Source organism: Megascapheus bottae, chromosome 20 (assembly GCF_031878675.1).
Source record: "Megascapheus bottae isolate mThoBot1 chromosome 20, mThoBot2.hap1, whole genome shotgun sequence".
Lineage (NCBI taxonomy): Eukaryota > Metazoa > Chordata > Mammalia > Rodentia > Geomyidae > Megascapheus > Megascapheus bottae.
In genome coordinates, this window is record NC_143528.1 from 21,548,805 (window position 1) to 21,560,895 (window position 12,091).

Below are 12,091 nucleotides of genomic sequence, written 5' to 3' on the forward strand. Positions count from 1 at the left end.
ATGGCTGGTACTGTACCATTTGAATTGTACCCTTAGTTCAGGTTTTTTGCTAGTTAATTGGAAATGAAAGTCTCAAATTTGTCTTTCAGGGCTGGCTTTGAACCTTAAAGATCCTCAGATCTCAGCCACCTGGTAATTAGGATTATAGGCATGAGCCAACAATGCCTAGCTTAGCCATTCTTATTATCTGCCTTTATCTTGCCTTCTCATATATTTCATTATCCTTTGTCCTATAAGTCTATAAATGCAATAATTACTGTTGACCCAACTATGATATCTCTAAATATGTTGAAAAATTATCTGTACCTGGATAGATTTGCATCTTTTCTCTCATTTCTGAAGTTATAATATCCCAAACTATTTAAAATGGAATGCTCATCTTAACATGATCACTTGAAGGTGTTTCAAGTGTGATGATAAAGGGAGATGAATCACATAATTTTTCATGCTGTCCTTCACTTCTGAGTAAGAGGTAGAGCTCTAGGATAGATGTCTGAGTGGTAGTGGCATACTCTGTGGTACTGGGAGAAGGATTTCTTGGTGCAAAATCAGTAGACATTCAAGGTCTAAGCTGGGAACTTGCAGCACCAGTTTTCTTCTGGGGGCTGTAATAAGAGAATGTCTAGAATGGTGCTTGCATTTATTTTTTTGTTTCCTGTTATGAAACATTTCCTTCCTGGAAGACAGACATTTCTACAGCAAGGAAGCCTGTGCCCACAACTTTAAACACGTCTGTCAAACACAAGCTCTCATCTTTATGCACGAATCTGTGGTGGAGACGGAAAATAAGGATGTGCATAGGGCTCCAGTGAGAATTAACCTCTGGAACTATTCCCCACAAAATGGCAGGAGATGAGAATGGGATCAACAACTTGAGGCACAGCCTGGAGTGGCGAATTTAGAACTGGTTCTTAGGTCCTGGCCTCCCCTCGGGGAGAAAAAGTAGTAGTAGCACAAAGTAGCCATATTGCAGCATTAAAGAGAAAAATGAGCTCGGAAACATTTTTAGTTGTCAGACTAGATGTGCAGTGATTCTGATTCATGCGTATGACAGCATTGAGCCTGAAGGTCACCTTATTGTAAGCAGAGTTTCCTGGCAGGGTGACTAGTACTTGCTTTCCTTTGTCCTGGGGAATACTAAAGAGGCTGGTGTGCTGGTGTAAATGAGCAGTGAATTATTACTGAGTAATGTAGCCAGTGTGAAAACACGAGGTTAGGATGACTGAGAACAGTCAGTCACCCGCCACTGGGGTGCAGGGATTTCACAGAGTGCATACTTTGGGAAAACCGTGCTGAGCTGTGGGAGTCCAAAAGCATTCCTGAATGATTGATAGAGATTTTGCCCCTTCAGAAGGGTTTAAAATAACATTACCGTTTTGACTAATGGCTGCAAAGCCTGAGAAACAAAGCTCAAGTCAGGAACCTTTAGTCTACTTGATTCTCAGCTCATCCTGAATTGCCCAGATCACTGCAATTATCAAGCCATCTTCCCTATAGTCTTATTCAATTAGACACACATCCAGTGGCAAGTGCAGCCTGGCTATGCTCATTTATTTTGTCATAATTCAACTGTCGGAGACTAGAGGGATACTTGCAGAGAATAAGCTAGAGAATAGATGTTATTAATACTTTTATCTTTTCAGTTGGAAACTGTGCCATCGCCCTTAGCACACAAAGCATTTGAAGAAGCATAACAAATTATATTTATGTATAAAAGTAAAACTGCCTACTTTATGATAACTGAAAGACTGTTTAGATGATTGCAAATAGGACTTGGGATAGGGTATTTCTGTGCTTGCTTGAGTTTTAAATATTTAACTCGATGGAAAGTGCTGAATCGAGTTGTTATAATTTTATATCTAAACTGATTCAAATTCACAGACTTGTGATAGACACGCTCTTTGATCCTTTAACTGGTAATAGAAAATTCACCAAGTTGATTTTCAGTTCTGCATGTTTAAATGTCCCATAGCTAGAGTTAATTAATTAAAGATTTTATTCTAGAATTTTGAAGCATTGGAAGGGTGAACTAGAATTTACTATTCATTGAAGGCGTTTTTTTTTTTTTTTTGGTAAACTAATACTATAAACGCCAGAGAGGGAAATGTGTAGAATATCAAAGAAAAACACATTTTAAAAACATTTTATGGGCCGGGAGTTTGGCCTAGTGGTAGAGTGTTTGCCTAGCATGCATGAAGACCCTGGTTTGATTCCTTGGTACCACATACATAGAAAAAAAAAGCCAGAAGTGGTCCTGAGGCTCAAGTGGTACAGCTCTAGCCGTGAGAAAAGTCCAAGGACAAGGCTCAGGTCCTGAGCTCAAGCTCAGGACTGGAAAAAAATTTTTTTTATAAGTTTCCATGTAGGTAACAATTTAATACATTGACTACCTGCATGGTATAAGCGATCTATAAAATTAAGTGTCAAAGAGAATAATATGGATGATCCCATTTTGTTCATCACATATATACCTATTTCTTTTATTAGTGGTGAGTTTTCTTTTTACTATATTACTATTTGTCAAAGTACCTGGTAAATGTCAAAGTATACGGTTGATTGGTTACTACTGATAGTTTTGATAACAGTTGAATAGCAATATAAAACTAGAACAGTTCATGTGGTTACTGTATCTGACTTTGTTACCTGGTATATTGTATATACGTTATTTGTTTATTTGAAATAGGGAAGGGAAAGGGGGAAAACAAGATGATTGGGAGAGGGTTGGGGAGGGCAAGGGGGACAAAAACATGAGAAGGGGTATCAATGTATGAGAAGTAATGCATCTACTACCTGACAAATGTAATTGTAACCCCTCTATATATTACTCCAAAAAATAATAACAAAAAAAACAGAACAGTGAATTCTGCATGCATGACACATAAGAAATGTAGAAGTCCAAATGTAGTCAGGATGATGTACAAAGAAGGAAGGTGATGGAAGATCATGAGAGAGGTCAAATACTAAATCAATATACAATGACTATATTTTAAATATAATGTATAATAATGTAGAGGAAAAGATTATAGCTCAAGTAACTTGTGAGGTGGTTGTAAAATAAGTCTAGCTATTGGCATTCCTGGGAAATCTTCCCATAGAAAACCTATAGGGACACATACAAACAGGCAGTATACTACAATGGAAGGGCATGTATTTCACAGTGGTTCAAATCTCTGCTCCCTATTTCTTGGTTGTATATCTTAAGAAAGATATGAAAGATATGTATATTTTCAAGCCTCCATTACCTTGTTACCCTGAAGGATTGTTGTGTGGCTTTACAGCAACGTACATAAAATCTCTGGCACCGTTCCTGACATGTAGTAAGCCAGCTTGTTAAAAGGTAGCTGCTTTGATAGTTTGCTCTGTATTGCCTGCAGCCTTTTCATATGGCATTGGTGTGCATACCTGTTTGTCTTTCTTCTTCTTTTCTTTTCCCCCCACAGCTTCCAAGGAAGCAAGGCCAGGGAAAAAATTGATATTCTACTGTGGTTTCTAATAGCAAGCTCAGTATGCCGGGGAGGTTTAGTGTTAATCTTAGCATGTGACTGAGCCATTAGTTGAAAGTACAAGATCAATAGGGGATCTTGGAAAGGTCAGGAATCTGATCACTTGGATAGCAGCAGCTATACATTTTTCAGTAGGATTTCAGTTTTACATTTGCTAGTCATCTATTTGTAAGCAACAGTTCAAATGCGTTATGTTGATTTATTCATCATATGTACATGATGAACATATAGGTTATACAAGTAGATGACATACAATATTAATACCATAGCATTGGATAGCTTGATGGCCAAACTAGACTTATCATGTCTGACCTGTCCTTTTCTTTAATATACTGCTTTTCCTCTTTCTTTTTTCTTCTGGTTCTGAGAAAAGTTTTTGAGCTAAAATATCCTGACAAGCCCTTACTCAACATGTTCCAACAGAGTGTACAAATATAGATTTATTCACTTTAACTACATCCACCTTTAGCTTCTAAGAGGTTTTTCTCACCATAATAATGGCAAGGAAAGACCTTCTTGGTGAACTGGTAACTCTTCCAACTTAGGGAAATAGAAACTAGAGGAAAAGATAAATTGGATCAGGAAGCTACTAAAGCTTACCAAGCTTTAGGATTCTGCTTACCTGGGTCCCTTTTAAGCTCTGGGAAGGCCCTTCTCAAATTAGCCAAAGGAAAATATTTTCACTCCTAAATTCAATATTCTTTAAGCCCCCAAACACAATCTACTCTGGACATTAAACTACATAGGCCTTCCTTAAAATCTCTTACTGTACTTCAAATTTTATTTGGTTCAATGTGGCTTAGATTATGTAATTAGTCACTCAACTGAGGCTTAGAATTCCTGTTACAGTATTTTTGTGAATTTTATGAACCAACTTGAAAATATTTCTGAAATTATACTTGATTTATTTTGCAAGGCATTTGTATAGTACTTCAATAAGCAGTTTTAATTCCTCTGAATTGCTGTGATATTCAGTTTCCTCTCTCATGATGATATGTAAGTAGAAAAGTTTCAGAGTTATGTTGAAATGTAAAAAGGACATTTGAAAATACGCAATGACCTTTAAGCAAGATGCTTACCTATGTCTAAAATCTTTATTTCTTGGTGGAAGCAGATAAAGAAGGCAAAAAAAGCATGGTTAGAAAAGACATCTAAAATATAATGAGATAAATACTGATATCTTAATTGCTGGTAGAGAAAATCGCCAATTTTAGCAGAAATAACACTGGAAATGAAAATTCAGGCCAAGACATATCAAATAGCAGACAGAACCGGCTGATTCTGATAATCACATTTAAACAAAGCAAGACAATAGTACATTAATTTCATTATTGGCATTGTGACTGATGAATGGTTGGACCATACTTGAAAATTCAATCATTTGACTGTGAAGCCATCAGCTTAGTTGATTTACTATCCCATCCTAACTATCAGAGGAAAACATTTTATGCTTTCACTGGAACTACTGTGACATAAGAGGAATTCTATACCATAGAGTTATGTAAAGAGAACAGAAGATTTCAAAATCAGTTTTATCCTTTTAATATATAGAAAACTCACCAGAATTGGTGAGCTATTTATTTATTTATTCATTTTCCCAGTCCCGGGCCTTGAACTTAGGGTCTGGGCACCGTCCTTGGGCTTTCTCAAGGCTAGCACTCTACCCCTTGAGCTACAGCACTACTTTTGGCTTTTTCTGTTTTGGTGGTACCCAGGAATTGAACTAGGGCTTCATGCATGCTAGGCAAGCACTCTACCATTAGGCCATACTCCCTGCCCCTGGTGAGCTCTTTTATATGCTAAGGGATTTTTACACTCATGTAAACATTTAGAATACAAATATATATATTTATATATATATATATGTACACATTGACATATATATTTGTAAGCAGTGAGGGAGGGGACTGTCCTTCTGGCTTCAACTAAGAACTGATTTCTTTCTAAGAAGAGTTTTAAATGAAGTAGTATACCTCATTCAACGTATTTGATCTTGATTAAAATTCTGAATTGAGAAAAGACATACCTCAGTTCTAAAACACTTGTGACATTTCCAGAAGGGAATATCCGCCGCACATAGTTGAAATCCCCTACATACAGACTGCCATCGATCCCACAAGCTAGGGCAACTGGAGCCAGCAGTTTATTTCCATCCGCCTGACCATTGCAACTTGGGCAAGAGATGCTTCTCCTCCGTCCATTGCCCATGATGCTGCTGACCACTGGAGGCTGCTGGGAAATGAACTGGTTTTCTCCATTTCCTTTATATAGTATACCTGGAAGAAAGATAATACATTTTTTTCTTAGGACAAAAAAGTATGAAAATAGAAGGTGAATATGTTCACTCTAGAGTTAGTTACCATTCCATGTCTCTTAGATTTAGATTAGGACACTTCTGTTTAGCATGCAGTTGGAAAGAAGTGTCCTCATTAATAGAGCATAAAACACTTGGTGAGTCCTTAAGTTCAAGTGTGGAGCCCTAAACAAGAACCATTGACTGCTTGGGCCTCTGCTCTTGAACTTCTGGTATCAATGGGTGAATGACCATTTCTGTAGATTTATGGAAACTCTAGCTCCTCTAAAACCTGTTGCAACTTCAGTCTTCTGAGGCCTACATCAAATAAATCTCCAGGATAGGTTTATTTCCTTTTAAAGCTTCTCCTCATCTGAAACTCAAAATGTACTTTCACTTCTCCAAATAGTGTACAGTGACAAGAAATATGATGTGATACAGTACACATATTTAAAAGTGTTGTCTGCTCTGAATTGGGGGAAAAAAAGCTTGGTTTTGAAAGAAATCAAGGACTAAGATTTAATAATTAAAAACCCAATTCTAGACATTGGTGATTCTCAAGTCTTGGCTATGCTACAGGGTTGTCTGAGAGTTTAAAAAGATGCCCGCATCTCACCCTGTGAGATTCTGAATTAATTGACTGGGTCCAGCCTCATTATCAAATTTTAAAAAATTCTCCAGGTGATCTTCATGGGCAATCATGGTTGAGAACTAGTCCCTGTGTAATATTCTTTAGGGAATAAAAAGTTTGCCTAAGAGGCGGGGTGAGAATGCACATTATATTCATAAACTGTTTTGTTAAATGGCACCTCATTTGTATAATTACATAAAGGTAAAAAATGTTTTTTTTCTAGTCCTGGGACTTGAACTCAGGGACTGAGCACTATCCTTAGGCTTTTTCAAGGCTAGAGCTCAAGTACTTGAGCCACAGCGACATTTCCAGCTTTTTCTATGTATGTGGTGTGGTATGGGGGAATCAATCCCTGGTCTTCATGCCTGCTAGGCAAGCACTCTACCACTAGGTCAAACTCCTAGCCTGTAAAAAAAAAAAATTAAAGCACTAAAATGAACATGTAAAAAATAAGTTTGTTAATCCTAATTGTTAATTCATGTTCAAAATGTTACTTGTTGACTTGGTTGATAAGAATGTAATCCTCGAGTATGATTTTATTTACTTATTTATTTATTTTTGGTTGGTTGTGGGGCTTGAACTCTGGGCCTGGGTGCTCTCCTTGAGCTCTTCAGCTCAAGGCTACCACCCTATCCCTTGAGCCATAGTGCCACTTCCATGTCTGGTTTCTAGTGGTTAATTGGAGATAAGTGTCTCTCTGTGATCCTCAGACCTCAGCCTCCTGAGTACCTTGAATTATAGGCACGAGGCACTGGCACTTGGCTCTAATCATTTATTTTTTGTTAGCCTTTAGAAGTGTAGTTTATTTATCTACAGCCACACCATTTATTTTTAGAACCAATAATTTTTTCATTCATTGTTTAAGTTAAAAAATGCTTTATGGAAAACAAACTTAAACAATACTAAGCCTCTATAATTGTTAATTATAATAGAAGCCTATTTTTCTTCTTTTTTTTTATTTTGCTGTTGTTTGGCTCTAGAGATTGAAGCTAGGGCTTCGCATAGCTAAGTATGCATTTTACCACCCATGAACAGATACTAGTGTAATTCTTTTGGCTCATGCTTGTAATCCTAGCTACTCAGGAGGCTGAGATCAGAGGATTGCCAGCCCATGAGACTCTTATCTTCAATTACAGAAAAAGCTGGAAGTAACACTGTGGCTCAAGAGGTAAAGCACTAGCCTTGAGCAAAAGGAGCACAGATACAGTGCCCAGGTCTAGAGTTCAAGCCCCAGCACTGGCAAAAAAGAGTATTCTTGCTTGAAGTCCCATATAAAAATGTATGTAACTGAAGTTATTCAAGATTTCAAATGCAACAAAATTATGGTAGAAGATTAATTTATTATTTAGAGTGAATTCTGCTTTCAGATGTGAATGTATCAATAATCTTACAAAGATGAAACATGAACCTGTCTGCTCCTTTGAAAAATTGGCAAAGGAATATTAAGTACTTTCCCAGTTAGAAACTAGATTTGAATTGAGATTGCAATTTTATTCACCTTCCCATTACTATATATAGATCAATGGCTCCATTTTGGTCTGATATACACGGGATGGGCAGCTGCTACATATTTTATGACACTTCTCAATGTGTTATTATCTGTATAAACCACCTGCTGCTTTGACTTTAGAGCTGCATATATTATATTTATTGGATGTTCTACATTTCAAAGCAGTTCTAAGAGCTGATGACGATACATCTTAGCAGATATACTGTTGAAAGAATAATCCCATGAAAGTACAAACAAAAAACTTGAGAAAGTATTTTTTTTCCTTCTATGTTGGGGTAATTTTAAAGTGAAGAAGTGATCAGAATAATTATGTTCCCCTTAGAGTTCAGCACATTTTAGGTGGATTTTGTGATTACTTTTTTAATGCTTTGCTATTTGAGTGATGTAATAATCATAGCACATTTACATAAATAAATCAGAAGAGGTAAAACAGATTTATTCAAATTTAAGGGAAATAATTTAAATAAAGCAGGATCCTCATAAGAGACGAAATGCATTTTTCCCTTAAATATTCAAAGAATACATTAATGATATTTAAGATTCTTTTTTCTGTGATTATGTTATTTGACAATTATAGAAGTATAATTTCCTATAAGAGCCAGTTCTGTAATTTTCATCAGAAGACTCTTACAAGTTAACCTACTGCTCTGTCACATCTGATTTATTCACTCATTGCTTTGAACCATAAGCCTTTCTCGATTTTCCTCTCATGACAGAATAGAAATATGAACATGAGAATACTTATTTCTGTGTTTTAGGGTGGCTGCACAAACATCTGTCACCATCTACATTCTTGCCTCTCTTCTGTAAGAGGAGCTCATCTGCTTTGCCACCATTACAAGTCACTTTGCTTATTCTATTAGACACATGCCACGTTGGAAACCTGCTGTTTGTCAAACTGGTCTTGGGTAAAATTCCAAGTCACAATCAGTTCACCCATGACTTAGGTTACTTACATTTTAAATTAGTATATATTTTATACTTTATAATATTTTTGAAAGACAGAATTTGGGGTAGTTCAGTTTTTTTATCTGATTGGATATTTTAATATATTTTTGATTTAGAATGAGTCTCTGTATATATGTGTATATATACATATATATCCTTATATATAAAAATACTTAAACTGTATACATATACACAGAATATCTAGAACTTTCCTGATGGACCTGAACATAATATGATATTGGAGGAATTACAGAGGCCTTCTAACTCTATGCTGTATTCTCCACTGGTTTGTGATCTCATTGATAAAATCCTGTAACTAACTGGTTATGAATTTTATCCTCTATTTTCATAACTAAACACATTTAGAGAGGCTCCTTTGGTTTTATGAGGGATGTTTAAATGAATATGGAAATATGTGCAAACTGTGTACAATATAAGATATGAGCATGGTTGGCCCATGGCTTTGCATATTTGGAAAGACCATGGTGAAGCCTTGTGTTACATAGACTGAAATGACCACTGCTTCAGACAACGGTGATGATTTGTGAGCAGCTCTGAAATAGCATATGGAGAATTGGGAATCCCACTTTCCTACTGTGTATTGCATGTGGCACTGGATATGGGACTTGGCTCCCAAACTTCTGGGGGTGGAAACTGAACTTCAGCCTGGTGTTTGAGACACAACTGGAAAAGGGGATGAACTTAACAGTGTCAGGAAGCAGTAAAGGTATGAAGAGTGTTTCTGGTTCCTTTCTTTCACTGCTGATTTGTTCAGCGTTAGGCAATATCTCCCTCTTAGAAGTAAGCCCTGGGAATTTTCTGTTTGGTAACCCAATAGAGTTGAAGGATTGCAGTTAGAGCCTAGCCCAGGCAAAAGTTACCATCTGCTTGTCTAAAAAGTAATCCAGGTGTGATTCATATTGGTGGCCTCAGCTACTAGAGAGACAAGGGTAGGAGGATCACAGTTCAAGTTGAAGGCCAGTCAGGGAAAATACAGGAGGAGGTTAAAGTAGGTCACTTTAACTCTTTGCTTTTGCAGCAAAGCATCTTTAAATTATCTGACATGGAAGACATGCATGCCAACAAAAGTTTAGAAACAGAGTTACGCTTACAACAGTTGTTTAATAATGTTCTTTATGAAAGGTACCAGGTCATAATTCATACTTTGCGAACAATGTATCTCCTTTGCTCTATGTTGTCTGACACATGTTTATAAAATATTTACTTATCACATTACCAGTTCTGTTATAAGTAATACTTTTGCCTTTTCTTTAGATTATTCATTTCTATCTCCCTATATACAGTTAAGTATATGCAAACCCTCTTTGAATAGGATATATACATATATGCATATATTACACAGAACTGAAAAAAATCCAGATACTCATAACAAAAGTGGCAATCAGATGGATTTTTTAAAAAAAAATTCATTATAAAAAGTTGCTCTGCCTCTACTTTTGGAAAAACTTAAAAGCTTTTTGGTTCATAGTTCCACCTTTCTCGGTGAACTCAGTGGTGAACACACTGATATAGAGACCTTTCACTGCAGCATCCAAGTGGGACACTCACCTTCTATTTGGAAAATGTTAGGCCGATGAACATTTTAAAGTTCAATAAAGGATCTGCTATAGTTCCCACTCCAGGCTTATATAATGAAAATATTTCTTTCATATTTTTTTCTGCCAGCTTTAATCCTATGGGTGAAATGTGGCTCCCGCCTAATCGTGTAAATGTGGATGATATTACCATCTGTGAACAAGCTCTCACCATTCTGAACATCCAGGACGTGATGTTTGTCTAATGTCCAGCCACCCATGTTGGAAGCATCTAATTCATAACCTTGCAAAATGGCAGTCCTCTTTTCCCACAGGGTCAGGTCCAAACATGACTCATATTCATATCCAACTGACACTGGAATTAAAACAAATCACAGTTTATCTTCGCAACTATAAAAGGAAAGGCAATCTGTTATATTATTTTGAAAAAAAGCCTGTTTTCACAATTGTATTTTTCAAATTGTTATCATTAAGGAGTTATACAAAGGGATTATAATTCTATTCGATATCATTTATATTCGGAGACTATATTTTTACTTGTTTATGTGTAGTTTAGTTTCTACATAAGACGAACACTTTTCATATTGAGGATAAAAAAGGTATTTCTACAAATGATTTCTAAATGTTATATTCTACCAATATAATAGAAAATAAATATTCTCCCCATATCTCCTTCCATAAGGTGTACATAACCCATAATGAAGCCTGAGTTTAGTAGCTAGTTAAATAATTAGATCACATAATAAGTTAGCACCAAATGGTGATTAGATGGTAACAACTAACAATAATATTTGCTATATTGTAACCATCTAGAGATGTTTAGTTGCCAAGGCAATTTCATGATGGAAAGTACTAATGCACAAGGTTCAGTTGAACAAAACAGATACATTATAACATTTTATTTACATATGGTAGCTTAAATCTGTAATCCTAGCTACTCAGGAGGCTGAGATCTGAGGATCGTAGTTTAAAGCCATCCCAGATAGGAAAGTCTGTAAGACTCTTATCTTCAATTAATCACCAGAAAACCAGAAGTGGCTCTGTAGTTCAAAGTAGTAGAGTGCTAGGCTTGAGCCAAAGCACTCAAGAACAGCACCCAGGACGCAAGTTCAAGTCCCAGAACTGACAATAAAAACCATGTTGATATTATAATAGAAAATATATTTTACTTTTAAGTAAAAACTAATAGAGCAAAAACCATGTCATCCTTTAGGTTTTGATGTTCTGACATGAGCTTTCAGGTACAGTCAAACAAGTCAGAATTTGATTGCCCTGTCCAGTCATTCAATGAAACAAGTGGCTTGATGTTTCTAAGATAATGCTTTATTGATTTGACTGCCCTACAGGCAAAATAATGGAAATAACTCTTCCACATAGACGTTGTCTGATATTCTGTTAAATATGATTATGAGTTGAAACTCCCTTAGTGTGAGATACAGAGCACATAAAAATGATAATGAAAGTTAGGAAGGTAAAAAGAAAAAAAAGGAAGGCTACATTAGAACATTAATAGGAAAGCAATAAAAAAGGATATGGTGAACTAAATCTCGCTCAGAGAATTCTTCTAGGATTTAATTTCAGTCTGAAAAACAAATACAGTTTTTTCTTCTTGTTGTATGGAATATCCCCTTTTGTTTATCATAGATCTAA

The 12,091-nt window shown here is 36.1% G+C and overlaps 1 protein-coding gene across 8 annotated transcripts in view; it reads right to left on the minus strand.

Moving 5' to 3' along the window:
- The window catches only part of Tenm3 (teneurin transmembrane protein 3), a 435,030-nt gene that overhangs the window by 44,484 nt on the left and 378,455 nt on the right, over window positions 1–12,091 (minus strand). For 5 of the 8 annotated variants that reach the window (XM_090354159.1, XM_090354157.1, XM_090354162.1 and 2 more), the window contains 3 exons: window positions 10,653–10,796; window positions 5,530–5,779; window positions 4,583–4,603 (listed from right to left, as the gene is read on the minus strand). In XM_090354159.1, coding sequence (XP_090210285.1) covers window positions 4,583–4,603; window positions 5,530–5,779; window positions 10,653–10,796 — 415 coding nt within the window. The remainder of the gene's footprint in view (window positions 1–4,582; window positions 4,604–5,529; window positions 5,780–10,652; window positions 10,797–12,091) is intronic. The other 3 variants (XM_090354160.1, XM_090354158.1, XM_090354163.1) reach the window with 1 other exon arrangement.